Source organism: Lepus europaeus, chromosome X (assembly GCF_033115175.1).
Source record: "Lepus europaeus isolate LE1 chromosome X, mLepTim1.pri, whole genome shotgun sequence".
NCBI lineage: Eukaryota > Metazoa > Chordata > Mammalia > Lagomorpha > Leporidae > Lepus > Lepus europaeus.
Genome location: NC_084850.1, coordinates 20,345,974 through 20,367,834, shown reverse-complemented (window position 1 = coordinate 20,367,834; position 21,861 = coordinate 20,345,974). Strand labels below are relative to the sequence as shown.

At 48.9% G+C, this 21,861-nt stretch overlaps 1 protein-coding gene and 1 pseudogene across 1 annotated transcript; both read left to right on the top strand.

Moving 5' to 3' along the window:
• The first annotated feature begins 6,540 nt into the window (after positions 1-6,540).
• On the top strand, positions 6,541-6,987 carry LOC133752990 (small integral membrane protein 10-like protein 2A). The gene has a single exon (XM_062183325.1). It carries the CDS (start codon positions 6,715-6,717, stop codon positions 6,949-6,951), a length of 237 nt encoding a protein of 78 aa, XP_062039309.1. The 5' UTR covers positions 6,541-6,714; the 3' UTR covers positions 6,952-6,987.
• A 5,465-nt stretch (positions 6,988-12,452) lies between these two features.
• On the top strand, positions 12,453-16,550 carry LOC133752498 (eukaryotic translation initiation factor 3 subunit F-like; annotated as a pseudogene).
• Positions 16,551-21,861: the final 5,311 nt, after the last annotated feature.

The window sequence follows — 21,861 nt, the reverse complement described above, 5'->3', positions numbered from 1 at the left end:
TCATAGTGACAGAAAACAGATCAGGAGCGGCCTGGGCCTGGGTGTGGTGAGAAAGTGTTTACTAAGAAGGGCACAAGGTAAGTATTTCTTGTGAAGAAAATTTTCCGTATCTTGTGGTAGCAGTTCCATAGACATAAATTTTACAGAACTCATCCAAATGTATACTTTATGTGATTGTATTTCATTGTATTGTTTTTTAAAATCCATATTCATTTGTTTCCATTTTACTTGAAAAGCAGAGAGGACAGAGAGACAGACAGAGACAAGAGAGAAAGGCAGAGACAGAGATCTTTCATCTATTGGTTCATTCTTCAGATTCCTCCAGCAGCCAGGGCTGGGCTGAGCCTAGAACTCAATCAGGATCTCCCACATGGGTGGCAGGTGTTGTGGGGTGCAAAGATTAAAAGCACAGTGGAAAAAAAAACACAGTGAGACTCCTGAGGTCAAATTGGGAGTCTTTATTAGCCAGCTGGTGACTGCCCTCTCACAGAGCAAGTCTGGAGAAGATGGCCAGGAGTTGCAGTGGTAGGGGGTTTTTTTAAGGCAGAAACTACATTTTGGTGGCCTTGGTGATTATCAAGCAAGCAATCAGAAGTACAGAAGCCAGAAGTATGCCGGTTACAGCAGGATGAGCAAACTGATATCTGTAACTTGTTTTTCTCAAAGGAACAAACAGTCCGTGCTCTGAGGCAACCAAGCAAGATAACCTGTAACCACCCGGGCAAGCTATGTCCTGTGGGAAAATTTTAAACTTCAAACCACCCTGTCACACAGGAACCCAACTACTTGAGCCACCACATGCTTCCTTCAAAAGTGTGCATTATTAGGAAACTGAAGTCAGGAACGGAGCTGGGAGTCAAACTCAGGCACTCTGATATGGGATGTGGGCCTCCCAAGCAGCACCTTAACCATTGTGCCAAATCCCTGCCTCACATTGAATTACTGATTACATTTGAAGCACAGGAAAATTGAAAAATGTGTTAAAGCAAAATAAACAGGAGGCCATTAGCCTGAGATTTTCTCTATAACTGGAGCTCTAATGTAAGCAAATTACAAGATAAGTTAGAAACATTTCTTGTAATTGACTTAACGAAAAAAAAAAGCTCAATGAATCACAATCAGCCAACCAGTCATCAAACTACACCTAAATAAGGCAAACATCTAGCTGTAGCCAATCAAGTTATTTCTGTTCTTTGTTTCACTGATCAACCTGTGAAATTCCACTGCTCATACTGCTGGGCAGAGCTTTCTGGACCTCTTCTGGTTCTGAGTGCTGCCAGATTCATGGATTGTTCTTTGCCCACATAAACTGTTAAATTTAATATGTGTCAAGTTTTTCTTTTACCTGTTGGAAGGATTGTGTAGGGATCTTGGGAGTCCCTTGAGGAAAGACACAGTAACAGCAAGTTCCCTGAGTTTTCTGTTTTACTTCTAGACATCCTTGTCGGTGCTACAGAAGCCTGCAAGCTGAAACTGCAAACAAGCAAAGCCCTAAGAACAAACCCTCTAGTCAAAGCATGGGAGCAAGAATGTGGCTGAACAAGGCAGGATACCTCTGTGAAAATATAAGCCCTACTCTAGTCAATGTGCCCCACTCCTCTCCGAAGCTTCAGTGGGGAGCTACTCTTTAATGACCCACTCCCACGTGGAAATACAGGGCTCAGATGCCCATGGTGACTATACTAGGGATTTTATCATCCACTTCAAGCCTCCACTCAGCCAAGTCCTTGGGCCCCTGCACCCACATGGGAGACTGGGAAGAAGCACCTGGCTCCTGGCTTCGGATCGGCACAGCTCCGGCCATTGGGGCCATCTGGGGAGTGAACCAGCAGATGGAAGACCTTTCTCTGTCTCTCCCTCTCACTGTCTGTAACTCTACCTCTAAAATAAATAAATAAAATATTTATTTAAAAAAAGGAGTGAGCCAGCAGATAAAAGCTCTCCCCTTTTCTCTGGTTCTCTCTGGCTTTTAAATAAAATCAAAATAAATAAATTTTAAAAATAAAGTATAGGAAACAAAACAAATAATAAGACAACTGAAAACTCTTCTCAAAAAAGAAGTAAATAAATAACACTATGACTAACATCACACCTAATGGTAAAAGACTAAATGCTTTCTAAAAGCCATACTAAGGCAATGGTGTCAGCTTTCCACCACTCTCATTTAACCTAGCACTAGAAACTCTACCCACTAAAATAAGATAAGGAAAGAAAATACAGGTTGAAAAGGGAGAAACAAAACTGCCTCAGATTGCAGATGACACAATTGTGTAGTTTGAGAATTTCAAGGAAATGGCAAAAAGACTCCTAGAAGTATTAAAAGAGTTCAGCCAGGTTACAGGATACCAGATGAACACACAAAAATCTATTACAACAATGAGTGAGCATGTGGATACTGGAATTCAAAGAACAAAAATCATTTATAATCCCTTTAAATAAAATGAATGTTTAGGAGTACATTTAACCAAAATATATAGGGTATGAGTACTGAAAAATATGCAAATTTTAAACAAAGAGAGTAGACATTTGGTGTAGTGGTTAAAATGCCTGTTGGGACACCCATTCTCCGTATTAGAGTGCCTTGGTTTGAACTCCTGGTGCACTCCAAGTTTCAAATTTCCATTAATGTACATCCTTGGTGGAAGCAAGTCATGGCTCAAGAAGTTGAGTCCCTGCCACTCACAACATTGAGTTATGGACTCATGGCTTCAGCTGGCCATTGTAGGCATTTGGAAAGTGAACCAGACAATGGTTTCACTCTGCCAGTCTGTCTCTTTCTCCTTGTCTCTATGTCATTCAATTTAATTAGATTAATCAAAATTTTGAAAAAAAAGAAACCAACGAAGACCTAAATAAATGAAAAGACATAACTCTGTTCATGGGTTGGAAGGATCAACATACACATGATGTAAATTCTCCCCCAAAATTGGTAAGTTTAACACAATTTCCAGCAAGCTTTTCTGTATTCATAGACAAGCTCGTTCTAAAATTTATATGGGCACGTGCAAGCTCTAGAATAACTAAAGAAATGTTGGTAAAGAAAAATGAATATGGAAGGATTACTCTACCTTCTATTAAAATATACTACATACTCATAACTATAGTAATTAAGACTATGATATGAAGAAAGGATAGGCCAATGAAACAAAATAGGAAACACATAAAGAGACCCAAGAATAATGTTCAATTTCTTTTGGACAAAGATGAAATTCAATTGAGGAAGAAGAGCTTTTTCCAACAAATCATATTCCAGCTATCAGATATCCAAAAGGCAAAAATTGAAACTAGACCTAAACCTGAGACCTTACACAAATTCACCTCAAAATGGATAAAGTAAACAAACTGCTGGCAAAAATGCAGAGAAACTGGATATACTCATAAATTGCTACTGGGAATATAAAATGTTACAGCCACTCTGGAAAAGAGTTTGGCAGAGTCTTGGAAAACTTACTTGACAACGGAATTTTGTGTTCACAAATGTAAGCAATATTCATGCAGCCCCAAACCAGAGATATCTCTGGTGTGCTTCATAGGTGAATGCTTAAACGAATTGTGGTACAACCACACCAAGGGATACTACTTAGCAACAAAATGAAATGAACTGTTGACATTTGACACTTCCAAAAACTTGGGTGACTCTGGAGAATGATATGGAGAGGGGAAAAAAAGCCAGTCCCAAAAGATTACATACTGCATGATTCCATTTGTATAATAATATTTCTCACACAATAAAATGATAGAGAAGAGCTTAGTGGGGGAATTTCAGAGGGAAATCTGAATAAGATAGGTTGACTGTGGCACTGCCAAAATCCTGGTTGTGATATCGTACTGTGGATTTGACATTACCATTGTGGGAAACTGATTAATGAATGCATGGGATTTCTCTGTGTTTTCTCTTACAAATGTATGTAAATCTACAGTTCTCTCAAAATTTTAATTAAAAATATCCATTTAATTTCTACATACTTACAATGAACATCTGGAAAACAAATAGTTAACATGTATTAAACACACATTGCCATTTACAGTCTCTCTAAGGAGAATCAAGCAGAAACAAATCTAACAAAATGTGTACAAGGTGGCAGAGTCTAAGCACAAAGAGGTAGATGGAAGGAGTATTTTTGAGTAATGAAACGTTTTTGTATTTTCATTGTAGTGATGGTTACACACACGTTTACATGCCATAATACTGCTAGAGTTATACATGCACACACACATACATGTGCAAGCTAATGCAAATTTTAAACATGATGAAAGCAGGATTAGGCTTGTAGTGTATTTGCAGTAATATTCTGATACCAATTTTCTGGTGTTGTTACTATATCCTATCTACAGAAAATGTCATGATTGGAGGAAGCTAGATGAAAGGCAGAGGGTATTTTTGCAACTTCATGTAAGTCTATAATTATTTAAAAATAAAATGTTAAAAAATGAATGAGAAAGCGCCAAGGAGAGGTATCAGAATGATCGGGGGAAACAGATTGTGAAAATGAATGTAGCTCAATCCAGTCTGGAACAAAGGTTTTCTAGGTGAATTAAGTCTACTTTATGGGCCCTTTGCTTTTTCAAATAATTTTTGTTGCATATAATATGCATGGCTAGACATACATATTCATAGAGAGTAAATAAGTCTGCCTTCCTACTGCCTTAAGGAGAGGAGAACGACATTGAGCCATTTAATATATTTGCTCTAGCATTTTTAATGCATTTAGACGCACACACATAGGAGCGCGGTTGATAAAATCAGGATGCCCACACAATTACTTGGGGGCTTCTGGAACTGTTTTTTTTTTGTTTTTGTTTTTGTTTTTGTTTTAATAAAAAACCAGAAACCGTTCACCATGTAGGTAGGGCAGTTGTGCAGTCGGTGTGTGTGAGTGTGCCGGTCCCCGTGCAGCTACACGGAGGACTGCCGAGGTGGTCAAGCGTGACGCTGACCAGGCATTTTGAGGGGCCCTGACCAGTCAGGTCCGTCCCTCGTCTGACCGCTGGGCTGGGGTCAAAGGGAGCCTGCGTGTTGCTGACTCTACGTTTTCTGAGTCACGACCTAAGGAAGAACCAGCGTCTCCCCGCTTCGTTAGCAGGCCGGTCGGGCTCGTTTGGGATTTTTGGTCCACGTAGGATAAAGAGGAGCTGAGCCCGCGAAGGGTTTTCGGGCCATCAGCAAAGACGGCGCTGAGTAAAGGCAAAGGAAAGCCGGAGAGGTCCCCGTGCAGCGAGCGGCGGGCCCCGGGGACGCGGGGCAGGGGAGGTCGGCGGGGACATCCGCCCACGCGGGCAGCACAGGGACCCGAAACGCCGGGACCCACGCGGGTGGATCGAGTGGATGGCGCTCCGCGGTGCGGTGACCGCACGGCGCGAGTGGGAGAGCCTAGAGCGAGCTCCCGTGGGCCGGCACACCGGGCTTTCTGGGGAGACGGTGGGGAGCCGGGGCGGAGTGCACGCCCGGGACCGCTTTCTGCGCAGAATCCGCACACCCGCCCAGACCCTGGGCATCGCACCCCTGCTGCGCCCCGGGGACTTTGGCTAGGGATCCCGGCAGCACCGCCAACCCTGCAGCTCAGGCCCGAGGCTCCGCGGGGAGGAGCCCGGGGAGGCGGGGCTCTGTGGGCGGGCCCCGTGGGAGGGGCTGTCCCGTGGGTGTGGCTTGAGGGCGGGGTGGTGCCTGTGGGCGGGGCTGTGTGGGCGGGCGGCTCCCATGGGCGGGGCTGAAGGGAGGGGCGAGGCCCGTGGGCGGAGCTGCGCTGCCGAGGTGGGTCCCGTGGGTGGGGCTGTACAGGAGAGGTGGGCCTGGTTTGCAGGGCTTTGTGGGCGGATCCTGTGGGAGGGGCTGTCGCGTAGGTGGGGCTTGAGGGCCGGGTGGTGCCTGTGGGCGGGGCTGTACGGGAGGGGCGAGGCCCGTGGGCGGAGCTGCGCTGGCGAGGCGGATCCCGTGGGCGGGGCTGTATGGGAGAGGCGGGGCTGGTGGGCAGGGCTTTGTGGGCGGATCCTGTGGGAGGGGCTGTCCCGTGGGTGGGGCTTGAGGGCGGGGCCCACGGGCGGGGCTGTACAGGAGGGGCGAGGCCCGTGGGCGGAGCTGCGCTGGCGAGGCGGGTCCCGTGGGCGGGGCTGTACAGGAGAGGCGGGCCTGGTGGACAGGGCTTTGTGGGCGGATCTTGAGGGCGGGGCCCGCGGGCGGGGTTGTAAGGAGGGGCGAGCACTGTGGTCGGGGCTGTGTGGGCGGGGCTGTACAGGACGGGCTAGGCCCGTGGGTGGAGCTGCGCTGGCGAGGCGGGTCCAGTGGGCGGGGCTTTGCGGGGGAGGGGCGGTGCCGGCGGGCGGGGCCTCCGCTAGCCTTGGCATCTCCGGGCCAGGGGCGGGGCAGGAGAAGGGCGGAGCTAGGCCGCGGCAGCCGCAGTGAGGAGGCGGTGAGGGGCGGAGCTGAGAGGCTGGTGAGTCCCGCGGAGGCGGAGGCACAGTGGCCGCAGCGGCGGCGGGGGTGGGCGAGGCCGAGCCCGGCGAGGGCGGGGACAGCCCGAGGGCGGGCCGTGGCGCCCAGGGTCCGGCAGGGGTTCCGGACAGCATTCGGGGGACCGCGCCCGGGGGACAGCGACGGGAGACAGCGAAGGAGGATAGCGTCCGGGCGACAGCGACGGGGGACAGCGTCCAGGGGACCGCGTCTGGCGGTCGCCCTCTGCGTTCGCGCTCCTGCGGGAAGGCCGGCGGCCCGGGTACATGGCGGCGTCGGCGGCTCTGTCCGCGGCGGCCGCGGCGGCGGCCCTGTCCGGCTTGGCGGTGCGGCTGTCGCGCTCGGCCGCGGCTCGCGGCTCCTACAGCGCCTTCTGCAAGGGGCTCACTCGCACGCTGCTCACCTTCTTCGACCTGGCCTGGCGGCTGCGCATGAACTTCCCCTACTTCTACATCGTGGCCTCGGTGATGCTCAACGTGCGGCTGCAGGTGCGGATCGAGTGAGCGCCCGCCCGGCGCCGGGCCACCGGCAGGGCGGCCAGCGGGGCCGCCGGGGACCGGCGCGGGGCGCAGGCCGGCTGCCCGGGCCCCTGGACGCTAGACCTCCGTGGCTGAGGCGCGGCCCCCGACCCAGGAGCGCAAAGAAACTCCCGAAGGGGCCCTCGGCGTCCCCTGGGCCCCGCCGACCTGTTGCCTCACGTCGGCCAAAGCGGGGAAGCTGAAGGAAGGGATACAGCCGCTGCAACCCCTGGATTTGCCAGGCTCTGAGCACAGAGGTAGGTCACAGGCTGGAGTTGGGGGTGGTAGGAGGCCACAACTTGGAGTGGGGCGTCAAAGGAGGTCACAGGTTGGAGGAGGGGGGTGGTAGGAGGCCACAGATTGGAGTGGGGGTGGGTGATAGGAGGTCACAGGCTGGAGTTGGGGAGTGGCAGCAAGAGGCCACAGGTTGGAGTGGGGCTTCATAGGAGGTCACAGGTTGGAGTAGGGGGGTGGTAGGAGGCCACAGGTTGGAGTGGGGGCATGATAGGAGGTCACAGGTTGGAGGGGGGTGATAGGAGGTCACAGGCTGGAGGGGAGGGTGATAGGAGGTCACCAGCTGGAGTGGGGGAGTGGCAAAAAGAGGCCACAGGTTGGAGGAGGGGGTAATAGGAGGCCACAGGTTGGAGTGGGGGCATGATAGGAGGTCACAGGTTGGAGGGGGGTGATAGGAGGTCACAGGTTGGAGGGGAGGGTGATAGGAGGTCACCAGCTGGAGTTGGGGAGTGGCAACAAGAGGCCACAGGTTGGAGGAGGGAGGTGATAGGAGGCCACAGGTTGGAGGAGGGGGTAATAGGCCACAAGTTGGAGTGGGGGGGTGATAGGAGGTCACAGGTTGGAGGGGGGCATGATAGGAGCTCACAGATTGGAGGGGGGTGATAGGAGGTCACAGATTGGAGGGGGGTGGTTCAAGGGATAGGAGGTCACAGATTGGAGTAGGGGGGAGTTAAGAGACCACAGGTTGGAGTAGGGGGATGGTTTGAGGTCACAGGTTGGAGTGTGGGGGGTGGTAAACGGTCACAGTTAGGAATTGACAGGTTGGAGGGGGCACAGCACGAGGCCACAGGTTGCAGGGGGAGTGGTGGAGGAGGCCATATGTTGGATTAGAAGGGAGGCAGACGAAGGCCACAGATTGGAGCAGAGGAGGGAGCAGTTGCTATGACATCGACATGTCAAGACTCCTTGCTGGCTTGGAAGAAATATGGAAGGGACCTGGGTAAACCAGCCGCCGAAGCTGCCCAGCCGAAAAGAGAGGAGACACAGCCTCGGGCTCTTGCCTGCTCAGGCTGTAGCCATTCTGTGATGGGTGGGGCCAGGCAGTGTTCTCAGCATCTCATCTCAGAGGGTCAGCCCATCCCCCGCAGATATGGCCTCCCCTCCTGCCCACAGCCTGGTACCTGTGCCCTTTCTCCAGAGGACCCTTGGTGTCACCTGAACCCCCGTGGATGCAGGGGGATGGGCTGGGCAGCTGTGCGAAGGCCTTGGGGGAGAAAAGATGCACCTGCCCTCCTCCTGCACTGTCTCCGGGTGAACAGATAGGAAGCAGGGTTCTCTGGGCTAAACCCCAGGCCTGTCCCCTTCTCTGCGCTCAGGACCCTGGTGCTCCCTGCGGCTCCCCCACAGTCCTTGACTGCCTCCTGTCCTGTCTTTGGGGCCAGGGGACTGGTGTCTACCCGCTCCTGCTGTTCCTTTTGCCAGCCCTAGCCCCTCTCTGAGGGGCTCCCCCTAAACTAGGCATCTGGAGACAAGGAGAAGGCAGGTTTCTACCTATCCCCTCTTGCCAGTCTTGCTCTTCAGCCATGTCAGCCCAGGTGCCCTACAGCTCCTGACATGATCCTCTGAGCACCACCCAGCTCCATCCTTCAGCCCTGGATGCCCGTAAAGTCCACTGTGTACTGGAGGGATTTGGGGTGATGGGAGGAACTCCTTGAACAGACAGCAGCTCTTCGGCCAGGGAGGGAGAGCAGGTGGAGAAGGGGGTGGCAGAGGAGGCGACACTTGGGGAAACAAAGCCATCTCTGGGTGGCCAGGCAACTCTGAAGTCTCCACCTCTTTCTTTCTCTTCCAGGGATTGCCATTTGTAGGTGGTGACCAGCCCTTTCTCTGGCCTTCGCAAGAAGCATGTCCCTGCCCATAGGTGCCCCCTGCCCTGGCCACGAACAGAGAGCAGCTGAGTGAAGGGCCTGACCTGGAAGAGAGGAAGGACCTTCATGGTGGACGCCCAGCACGGACAGAGACCCAGAGGGGCGGGGTCGTCTGGGTATCAGCTCCTAGCTCGGGAAGAACTGGGCGCGTTCCGTGGGCACCAAGGTCTCCTAGCAACTCTATGTGGGAGTTGTGTTCTCCCTTCCCAGTGACTGGGGGAACTGAGGCTCTGGGGAAGGGGTTGGGGTTTGCTCTTGTTCCTGGTGGTTTGGAGGAGACGTGGAAGGTACCCAGGCAAACCAGCCTGCACAGCTGCTCTGCAGAACTGGAGGAAGGAAAGGCAGCCTCAGGCTCTCCCCCTGCCCCACACAGTAGAAAGAGGTGGAGCTGAGGCTGCCCCTGTGTCTGCTGTCCCCCGCCCTCCTCCACAGTTCTCCAAGAGCTTGCATGGTGGGATGGGGAACCCGGGGAACCCAGGTCCAGAGGTAGGCTATCCAGGGATCTGGCTTTCCTGGGAATGGTATGGAAGGTCACGGGCAAGGCCAGGACAGCGTACTGAGATGGGGGACAGGAGAGATGGGTCCGAGAACCCGGGGGAGCCAAGTCCCACCACCGAACCTAACCTTCCCACCCCAACCGTGACCAAGGGCTCTTCAGAAGTTAAGTGGCATGAGCCTGTCAGTGGGGACAATAATAGTGGCATGCTCGCTGGGGACACAATGTAACCAGGAGGGTCAAGGGAGAAACGTGGGGTGGGATGGGGTTGGGACCCATGGCCTGAACCCATCTCCCCATCCCCAGGCTCGGCCCCCTACCCTCAGGGTCACGCGGGAGAATCTCATGCAGATGGGTCCCCGGATGTGATGCACACTGGCATCCGTGAATGGTCAGGAGCAGCCTAAATGGAAGCCAGGAGAGACCCTGGCCCTCAGCAGCCATCCTGGTTCCCACACAACCTCGGCTGGTGGCTTGAGGCCCCTGTTCTGCGTTCCTGAGATGGAAAACAGCAGCAGTCTGCTCAACTCTAGGGACAGAGTGGTGCAGGGATCAAGCCCTGCCCCCTGGAGCTGGGACCCTGGCAGAAGACCTCTGCCTGTCTCAGGGATGGGCGGAGGCTGGATGGTGGCTGCCACGTGCCCCTGCCCCCCGCCGTGGTTGCCCACAGCCACAACATGATGACATCCTTCCTTTTGCCAAGTCTCCCGGGCACCGCCAGTCCTGCTGGCCCCTCTCGTCCATGCCAACCCTGTCTGCAAGTCCACCTCCGGGAGTCTGTGAGCACAGATGTCTGGGGGTGGCCTCTGAGGGACCAGTGTCAGAGGGCTGGAGGGCACAGGAGGAGCCAAGGCCTCCGTGGGTCTGCTACATAGGTGTGGTCCCTTCAGAGCCCTGTCTCACCTTCTGGGGGCCAGGATCACCAGCTGTAGCCATTCCTGGGCCAGCCAGGGACGGAGGAGGAAGGCTTTTCTCTATGGGTGTGTGCGTGCCCAGTGAGAGGGGAGGAGAAGGATGTCCAGGTGCCCCAGTCTTCTTCCCTCCAGGGGTTTGCCTAGGGCCTAGGAGGCTGCTTCCCTACAGGAGGAAGGGGTGCAGCTTCAGGAGCCCCGCCCTGGGGCCCCCACGGCATGGAAATCCTGGCCTGGTCCAGAGTGGCACTGTCCCGCAGTGGCTTTGGTCATAGCTGTCTTGGCCAGAAGCTGTTGGCCACCCTGGGACATGCCTTGACCAGCCCTGGGCTTCATGTGCCTGTCTGTTGGGCAAAGTAGTTAGCCAGCTTCTGCTTTCCCACCGCCCTCATCACCACCGCTTCCTGTCCCCACGGGGCCCTTGCTGCACGGCGCGGTCTCCATGCACTTTGTATTTATGGCAGTCTGTTTTCCAGGCAGTGGAGCTTCTGCACATGCAGACATCGGCCTGAATGATGTCACTGTTCTGTGTGTGATTAACTGTGTCCTGGACAGCACCGTCTGCTCAGCCAGGTGTTCTTGTCTGTGGTCTTGTCGCGCTGTTGTCTCTAAGTTACAAAGATAAGTCCTGAGTCCAGGACGCCGTCATCCTGCCTGAGGCCTCCTGTTTCTGATGGGTGTGATGCAGTAGCCTGGGAGGAGGGAGGCCCAGTGCCGAGAACGCTGCTTCCGTGGTCTCGGCCAGAGCTAGGGGCTGGGGCTGGGGCTGTGGCAGGGAATGGCCAGCTGTTCAGAGTCTGCTCCCAATGTCCCCAGCCTTGACCTGCACCACTACCCCATGAGAGGCGGGCAGCAGCAGAACCTGGCTCAAGGGGTGGCAGTTGGCCCCACCCACTACTGGCATCCAAACACCTGAGACCTAAGTCTTTTCCATTGTCGACTCTGATGCTTCATTCAGTTGGACCCCGGAGTGGGCAGGAGTGGAGGGAAGTGGCACACAGCCTCCACAGGCACTTTGTGTAACCAGCGGCAGGTGGTCAAGTCCCCACTGCCCCTGTGGGCAGGCCTCTGGGTGTCTCAGGGAAAGAAAGCATCCATGGGCCCTGGAAGTCTCTTCCTTTCCCCCAACCTCAGGTACAAACTCAGCCCCACTCCCATTGGCCCCCCAAGGAAGCAGGCCAGAGGCTCTAGCACTGGCAAGCTGGCAGGAGGCTGGGGAGGGGGCTGGGGGAGGCCTGAGGACGAGGGCAGGGCGTTTGTGAGAGACCTGGGGAGAAGGGCATTGGGTGCGTTGGAAGAGGCCCATGGGCTCCCAGGAGGGGGCCATCTTGACGAGGCAGGATTGGGCTCAGGCTGAGGAGCACAGCCTGAGGTCAGGGGCCCTGGGAACACTCAGTCACAGCCAAGGGCTCCCCAGGGGTCAGAGCGCCCTGGAGAAGGGCCCTTCCAACTGCACTGGTGGCTGTGCTCTGCGCTATGTGCCACCACAGGACGATGGACCCATTTCCTGAGCTTCCCTCCCATGTCCACACGGTTCTGTTCAGTCCCTGATGGCCCCACTACCCATCCCCCCAGGGACCACACGCCCAGCAGACGGAGGTAGGATAGCATCGTGATGACAGGGACCGCCCTTCTCACCAGCAGGTTTGTCCTGTGCTGGTGAAAGGCATCACCCAGGAGGCTCTGAGCCCAGCCCTTCCTACCGTGTGGTCCCAGGCTCATCTCCTCCACGCGTGTTTTAGCAAAGCTCTGTTGGGTGCTTGTGGGCATTAAGCAGAAGAAGTCAGTTCAGTGGGGCTCCTCTGGTCATCCCTGGAGTGGCCTTGTGACCACGAAGAAGAAACCAGGTGGCAGGGGCTGACATCCAGTGATGTCATGTTCCAGGCACAGATGCTTTGCATCTGTAATCTCAGCGTAATGCCAGTATACCTATTTTACAGAGAAACCAAGTCTGAAATAGATCCCCAAACAGGAGCTCTTCCTGTGCCTGCAATGACCTCTGGAGGGGCAGAGGATGGGGCTGGAAGGATGGTGCTAAGGCAGAAGGTGACCCTGTCCTTTCTGGGCAGGGTCCAGCCTATAGGACATCTGGGCATTGGGGTGAGAGGGCAGGTCTGTGGGTCCTCTTCACATTGAGCCCCCCCCCAATGCCTGGGAGCAGCTGGGCCCCCACTGGGATGGACCCGCTGTCTTCTCCCCTCCATCCAACTTCCGGAGGCTGACAGGGATCTGAGCGACAGAGTCAGGAGAGGGCAAGAGAGCAGGTAGGTGGGCGGGTCCGGGGGCGCTGGAGCACACACACTCAGGAAAGGAGAACGCACAATCCCAGCCTGCTCCTGCCCCACCCCAAGGGAAACTGCTGGGGTGGGGCCATCAGGGACTGAACAGAACCGTGTGGACACGGGAGGGAAGCTCAGGAAATGGGTCCATCCCCCTGTGGTGGCACATAGCGCAGGAAGAATAGAAATAATATTTAACATTTATTGAGAATTTACTTTGTGTCAGGTACTACGGTAAGCACCTTATATACACTAAATAATGGAATGCCCACTATGGCCATGAATTAGAAAGTTTTGATATTCTTCTTTATGATGAGGAGGAAACTGGAGCTCAGAGAGTACAGTAACTGGCCCAAGGTCACATACTTGGTGGACTAAGGCCTACTTGGTATATTTGGGTCCAGGTAGTATTACTTCTGTGTCTGTATTTTCAATTATCACAGTTTAAAAAAAAAGTTCAAGGGGGAGGGTAGAGGGAAGCGGAGGGAGAAGAGGAGAAAAGTTTCGTGTGCAATGTTTCTAAGAAGCTGGAACTAAAATTAAAGAAGACAAAATTTTTCAAAACACACTTCAAGAATTGTGGAAATAGAGCACTGACAGAAGACAATATATAGTAAGGTTTTTGTCATGTCAGGAAGAGAACAGATGCGCGAGCAACTTTAGAATATACTCAGAAAGGCATAATTATAAGTGTGCCTGTGTAAAATGTCAGTGTAAGAGGATTCTGGGAAGCTGGCTAAGTACAACTCAAGGAACACCAGCAATCTCTCTCCCTACGTAGACAGCAATTACATGGGTAAGATCTGTCTGACGTATTTTTTTTTAAATTTTGGAGTATATGGGGTAAGGCACGAAAGTGTGGTTAACTTTGGTCATTTTCAGCTTTCAGAGCGCAGTGACAGCTCCCCAGCCCCCACCACCAGCTCTGAGGCAGGCAGTGATGCACAAGTTATTGGAGCAGCTTGCACCCAGCTTGTGGGAGCTGGAGTGGAAAAAAAGGAACTTGTCCCCCAAATATTGAGGATGTGTGCTCTAAGAATTGATTGCTGCATCTGTTCCAAGACATGGAAACAAAGAGGTGAACAGCCATTGTATTTGCACTTCTCCCTAATATTGTCAACCCTTCCCACTCTGGCTTAAGTGCCTTTCAGGGATTATAAGGGGCTGGGACCTGTTTTCTTTTTCTTCTTTTTTTCTCCCATATGTGACCCAGGCATTGATGATTAGGAAAATCAAAAGCAAATGCATATGTGGAGAAATTACAAAGTGCTTATCAATGCCAGGGAAAGGCACAGATTCAGAACAGGCTTAAGATGATCTCAAGTTTACATCTCAGGTTAGTTGTTGGCACAGAGACAACCTACAACAATAAAAGGGACCACAATAATTAAAAACCATACTGGCTGGCTGTGGCGTAGTTGGTAAAGCTGCTGCCTGCAGTGCCAGCATCCCATATGGGCACTGGTTCGAGTTCTGGCTGCTCCACTTCTGATCCAGCTCTCTGCTATGGTCTGGGAAAGCAGTGGAAGATGGTGCAAATGCTTGGGCCCCTGCACCCACATGGGAGACCAGGAAGAAGCTCCTGGCTGCTGACTTCGGATTGGCATAGCTCCTGCCATTGCAGCCAATTGAGGAGTGAACCAGTGGATGCAAACCTCTCTCTCTCTCTCTCTGCCTCTGCCTCTCTTTAATCCCAACTTTCAAATAAATAAATAAATCTTTAAAAAATTCACAGAGAACTGTAACTAAAAATAAATTTATTTGGGTGCAAAAACAAATTTAGAAATATATACATAATTTTTTCATAGTACACACTTCCCATACCTTTTTGAACATCCCTGGAATCAATAAAGTTACAGAAAACCTAATGAAGAAACCAGAAAATAAGCTGTGGGGCTGAAAGAACAGTAACTGAAGTGTTCAAATTCACTAGATTGATTTAAAGGCAGAAGAAAGAATTGGCAAACGTGAAGGGTGGAAATTAGAAATGGTAAGTTGTGAGTGACAGGAAGATAGAAGATTGAAGAAAAGTGAACAGAACCTCAGGGATCGTTGGGACACCATCAAGTGGACCAACACATGCACTGCAAAAGTCCCAAAAGAGTAAGAAAAGGGGAAAGGAGAATATTTGAAGTCACATTGGCTAAGAAGTTCCCAATTTTTATAAAAGACATGAATATAAACACTCAAAAAGCTCAATAAACTCTAAGTAAGAAGAACTGAAAGAGACCCACACAAAGGAAAACTGTAGTAAAACTTTTGAAAGACAAATAGAGAATCTTGGAAATTCTTCTTTCTAAAAACGATGGTCACCCCCGCGGTCTCATCAAGTACTGTTCCTGCCACTCCAGCTGCAGAGCAGGTTTCTGCCCAGCCTCAGCCTCAGCCTCAGCCCTGGTCCCAGCTTCAGTGCTGATGCCAGTTTCAGTACTGGCTGCAGCAGTGGCTTCAGTCTCGTCCACGGACCTAACAGTGGCAATGGCTGTGGCTGTGGCTGTGGCTGAGGCTTCAACCACAGCTCTGGCCAGACCTTGACTTGCACAGATGCTCCAGGGTAGACTTAGCACCTTCACTGCCAGGTCTCATTGTCCCACGGTCTTTCCCCAGGGGCTGCATGGTCAGTCTGCCCCAATCACTTTGGCCTCCATCGTGGAAAACTGCCTGACACTACGAGGGCACTGCCCAAGTTTTTTTTTTTTTAATTAGTTTTTAACAGATTCAATAAGGTTTGCAGATATAATTCTAAGAACATAATGATATTCCTTTTCTCCTGCACTCCCTCCCTTGCCCTCTCCTTCTGTCTCCTTTTTCTTTCTTTTTTTTTCAGTTGTTCAGGTAACATTTTAAATTTATATTAAGGTAAAAAGGCTTACTATTTACTGAATAAGAAGCTTAACAAGTAGAAAAGCAAAAAGACCCTAGTTTAGTGGGAATACAGACAATGACTATAAACAATAATTGAATGGGAAAATGACCATTTCACCCATGTAGAGTAAATTTTAAAATAACCACATATCATTAAAGCTATGACTGGTACTGAAACAGTATTTTTAAAGCTATAAAACATTCTTATCCATTGTTTTGAGACAGGTATAGAACAAAGTTGCCTGTGTGTATCCGTATTACTGCCCAAGTTATTGAGACCCTGCTGGGAACTGCTAACAGTCAGTCAGTGGAGGGCAGAAATGAAGAAGTAGAACATGAAGTGACTGTTGACATGGAATTTGATAGTAACATGTAGGAATTGCCCCAAAAAGTCTCTCCAAATGAGCTTATCCTGGGCCGGCTGATCTGTGAGTACTACAGCCAGGAGGGCCCCAATCCCGTTCACCTTACTGTGAGTCTCCCAAATGGTATTATGAGCTTCAAGGCCTGTCATGTGAGAACTGATCATAGTTTTGATCATGAAACCTCTATATTATGACACTGAGCATATCAGAGTTGAACTGGTAATGAAGACTCGTTTTGGCCTCAACCATGTGATTAGACTCTCAAGTGACTTGTAGCAAGTAGGAGGGGCATCAGTCGCATCCAGGATGCCTGGAGCACAGTGTTGCAGTATGCAGAGGATGTGCTGTCTGGAAAGGTGACAGCTGACAATACTGCGGGCCACTTCTTGATGAGCCTGGTTAACCAACTACCCAAAATGGTTCCCAATGAGTTCAAAACCACAGTCAACAGCAGGATCAGTGACTTGCTGATGGTGACCTACCTGACCAATCTCATGTACACATAGACTGCCCCTGAATGAGGAACTTGGAAAACCTATAAACCAGCCCCAAGCAGCATACCTGGCAGTTTGTGTGTGAACGCTAGGACTCAGAATGATGTGGAATAGGAATGGCTCCTTTATGATATTGAGTCAGCTGAGTTAGTCAACTGCTTGTGACTAAATAAACATGGGTTACAGGGGCTGGCGCTGTGGCGTAGCAGGTAAAGCTGCTGCCTGCAGTGCCGACATCCCATATGGGCACCGGTTCAAGCCCCAGCTGCTCCACTTCCAGTCCAGATCTCTGCTGTGGCCTGGGAAGGCAGTGGAGGATGGCCCAGGTCTTTGGGCCCCTGCACTCACATGGGAGGCCCGGGGGAGGCTCCTGGCTTCGGATTGGTGCAGCTGGAGCTGTTGCTGCCAATTGCGAAGTGAACCAGCGGATGGAAGACTTCTCTCTCTCTCTCTCTCTCTCTCTCTCTCTCTCTCTCTCTCTCTGCCTCTGCTTCTCTGTAACTCTACCTTTCAAATAGATAAATAAATAAATCTTTTACAAAAATAAGCATAGCTTACCTGTGTGTGTGTGTGTGTGTGTGTGTGAGAGAGAGAGAGAGAGAGAGAGAGAGAGAATTTTAAACGCAGCAAGAGGGAAGTGACTCATTACATATGAGTGATCCTCAATGTAATTGTCAGAATATTTCTCATCAGAAACTTAGGAGGCCATAAGGCAGTGAGCTGAAGTAAAAGTGCTTAAAAAACTAAAGCAAAAATTGTACATCTGGAAAAACTTTCCTTCAAAAGTCAGGAAGAGGGGCAGGAGATTGGCCTAGCTATTAAGACACCAGTTAAGATGCCCACAACCAGTGGGTTAAGTCTCTGCCTGTGATGCTGAAATTCCATATAAGATAAGGTTGGAGTCTGGGCTGTTCCACTTCTGGTCCAACTCCCTAATAATGCCCCTGGGGAAGCAGTGGAAGATGGCCCAAGTGCTCAGACCTACTACTACCCAACTGGGAGACCCAGATAGAGTTCCAGGTTCCTGACCCAGCCCCAGCCATTGTGGCCATTTTGGGAATAAATCAACAAATGGAAGATCCTTCCTCTCCCCCTGTCACTCTGCCTTTCCAATAAATAAAATAAGTATTTTTTAAAAGAATGCCCACATTCCTTTTGGAGTGCCTGGGTTCAAGTCTTAGCTCTGTTCCCCCTTTCACCTTCCTACCAAGAATGCATGTCCTAGAATGCAGGGTGATGGCAGTAGTTAGGTCCCTATCACCCACACAGGGTAACTAGATTTAATTTCTGGCTCCTGGATTCAGCCTGATCAAGCCTCAGCTGTTGTGGGCATTTGAGTAGTGAATCAGCAGATAGGAAATCAATTTCTTTCCCTCAATCTCTCATCCTTTCAAATAAATAAAATAAGCTTTAAAATAAAAAACACTACTACTATAACAGTTTGGATTGTTGGAATTTTACTTTGTTACTCCTAATTTTGTTTTACACATAATTTAAGATTAATGCTTAAAAAGAATTATTAGCTTGTGGTTTCGGGCACACAATGTATAAGGATGATAGTTTGTGACATCAACAACCCAAAGGGGATGAGGATGGAGCTGTGATGATGAAGCTTTTTGTAAATTATTAAGGTTAAACTGGTATAGATACAAATTAGAGTGCTACAACTTTGCAATGTAAAATAAGTCTGCATGGTCAGTAAAAAGAAAATAGCTATTGAATATACACAAAAGGAAATGAGAAAGGAATTTATACATTTCACTGCCAAACAAAAAATTCAATAACACAGTAATGCAGAAAAAGAGCACCAAAAAGGCTATAAGGAATATAGAAAACAAATAACAAAATAAATCTTTTTGTAGACTTTAAATTTAATGGATTAAACACATAAATAAAAAGACATAAATTAGCACAATGAATAAAAATGCATAGTGAAAATTTACACTGTCTACAAGACATTCACCTTGGATCCAAAAACAAATTGGTTAAAAGTGAAATGATGAATAAAGATATTGCCTGTAAATAGTAGCAAAAGAGAGCAGGAGTGACTATACTATATTAACAGATGAGGTAGACTTCAAATAAAATCGTTTCAAGAGATAAAGAAGGACATTACATATTAATAATTGGTTCAATATAATAAAGATGTATTGATTCTAAGCATTATGTACTTAATAATAGAGTATCAAAGTATATAAAGCAGATAATGACAGAACTGAAGGGAGAAACAGACAGTTCTACAATAACAATTGGGATCAATATCCCATGATCAAACAAGGCTATAACAACCAAGCAGAAGTTAAATAAGGAAACAGGGGATGTAACTCAAAAGCCCAGCTAGATATAGCAGACCTGCATAGATGACTGTACCCAATAACAACACACACATTATTCTCAAGTACACGGAGGACAGTTTACAGAAAAGACTATGCATTAGGCCACAAACTAAAACTCAATAATTTTTAAAGGATGAAGTATGATATATTCTCCAACCATAATGGGGTGAAAATAGAAATCAATAACATGAGTAACCTTTGAAAATCTACATATGTATGCGGATGTTAAACCACACATGCTTAAATAATCAGTGGATGCAAGAAGAACCAACAAGGGAAATTCAAAAATACTTATATGTGAAGGGAAAGACCATTCAGTGGGGGAAAGGACATTCTTTTCTACAAATGGTATTGGGTAAACTGAATATCCATATACAAATAAATGAAGGTGGAATCTTATCTAACACCAAACACACACATTAACTCAAAATGAATTGAAGACCTAACAATGTAAGACATAGAATTATAACACTCTGAAGAAAACAGGACAAACGTTTCATGATATTGCACATGGCAATTATATTTTGGACATGTCACCAAAGGCACAGGCTAATCCTCTGCCTTGTGGCGCCGGCACACCGGGTTCTAGTCCCAGTCGGGGCACTGGATTCTGTCCTGGTTGCCCCTCTTCCAGGCCAGCTCTCTGCTGTGGCCAGGGAGTGTAGTGGAGGATGGCCCAAGTGCTTGGGCCCTGCACCCACATGGGAGACCAGGAGAAGCACCTGGCTCCTGCCTTCGGATCAGCTTGGTGCGCCGGCCTCAGTGCGCTGGCCGTGGTGGCCATTGGAGGGTGAACCAACGGCAAAATGGAAGACCTTTCTCTCTGTCTCTCTCTCTCTCACTGTCCACTCTGCCTGTCAAAAAAAAAAAAGAAAAGAAAAAAAGACAAATTGGACTTTAATAAAAATTGTTAAAATTTGTGTACCAAAAGATACCATCCAGACCCAAAAAGCTCAGGCAGAAAAAGCAAAAACTGAAAAATAAAATTCTATCAAACTAAGAAGCTTCAGCATAGTAAAGGATATAATCTACAACATAAAGAGATACACTTCTTTTTTTAAAAAAATTATTTTATTTATTTGAAAGACAGAGTTACAAAGAGAGATAGAGACAGAGAGAGAGGTCTTTCATCTGCTGGTTCACTCCCCAAAAGGAAACAATGGCCTGAGCTGGGCTGATCTGAAACCAGGAGCCAGGAGCTTCTTCCAGGTCTCCCACATGGGTGCAGGGGCCCAAGCACTTGGGCCATCCTCCACTGCTTCCCTAGGTACATCAGCAGGGAGCTGGATTAGAGAACTAAATTAATTCCTACTGGGAACAGCACTCCTAATGACCTTCCATCAGGCTCCCCCTCTTAAATTTCCCATAACTTGTTAACATCACCAAAGTGGGAAGCAAGCTTGCTATACATGGACACTCTGGGGACACACCCAAGGATAGGACCTTATGGTACCGAAATTCTTTTTTTTTTTTTTTGACAGGCAGAGTGGACAGAGAGAGAGAGAGACAGAGAGAAAGTTACCGAAGTTCTAATTCCTGGTGTATTCCCAAGAGAATTGAAAGCAGGCTCTCAAAGAGATATTGGTACACCCAGTTCCTAATATTATTCAAAACAGGTGAAAAAAATGGAAGCAACTCAAATGTTCATGGATAGATGAATGAATAAGCAAAAATGGTGTGTGCACAATTGACTATTATTCGGCCTTAAAAATGAAAGAAATTATTTTATGGATGAACCCAGAGGACATCACACTAAATGAAATAAACCAATCACAAAAGAACAAATCATATGATTCCATTTATATGAGATACTAAGAGTAATCAAAATCATAGAGACAGAAACTAGGATGGCGGTTGTCGGTGCCAGGAGCTGGGGGTAATTGCTTAACAGGCACAGAGTATCAGTTTTGTAAGATGTAAATGGTTCTGGATATGGATGGTTGTGATGATTGTGCAAAATTATTAAACATTTAATGCCACTGAACTGTACACTTAAAATGATTAAAGTGGTAAATTTTATACTATCTGTATTTTAATACTATTTAAAAATTGGAAGATAAAGATCAGGAATCTTTGGAGAAATGGCTAATGGAATAGCATTTTAAAAGTTTGATGAAACAAATCAAATAACTGCACATTAAACACGACAGAGGGGGTATATATACTCACAAAACATATCCATAAGAAAGATATAAACTACTATGCATCTCATACAGCAGTGAAATGGCCAAGCAGCACCATTAGAAATACAAGAATTAGTAGATGAAACCACCATCATCATAAAAGATTTCAAAATACTTCTATTAATAACGATAGTAACATAATCATGATAAGAGCAGCAGAAACAATGTACTGGGTCCTAATCAGGTTCCAAGTATGTAAGAACTTCAATTTTAAAGACAGTTTTTGGACAGCAGGCCAGATTTGGCCATAGTCAGCAACCCTTGCTCAGCAGCATTATCTTATTTCCCTCTCTTCATTGCATTTATCCCTAAATGAACTGAGCTGGCTGATTTAGATTGACATCTTCTATAGGGGGCCTGAGCTGTCATAGCTTCCACTTTCGCCTTTATAACCCAGGAATTCCTGCTTCCTGGGGAAAGAAACCAAGGAACCATTATCAGAAGGCAGTTACATGAGGACCCAGAATTTTGTCCTTTTGCTTTCAGGCTATATTTTCTTCTTTTAAAAAAAGATGTATTTTATTTATTTGAAAGACAGAGAGAGAGGTAGAACCAGGGAGAGAGAGAGGTCTTCCATTCAATGGCTCACTCCCCAGTTGGATGCAATGGCCAGAGGTGAGCTGATACGAAGCCAGGAGCCAGGACCTTCTTCTGGGTCTCCCAAGTGGGTGCAGGGGCCCAAGGACTTGAACCATCATCTACTGCTTTCCCAGGCCATAGCAGAGAGCTGGATCGGAAGTGGAGCAGCCAGGACTCGAACTGGCGCCAATATGGGATGCCGCACTGCAGGTAGCGACTTTACCC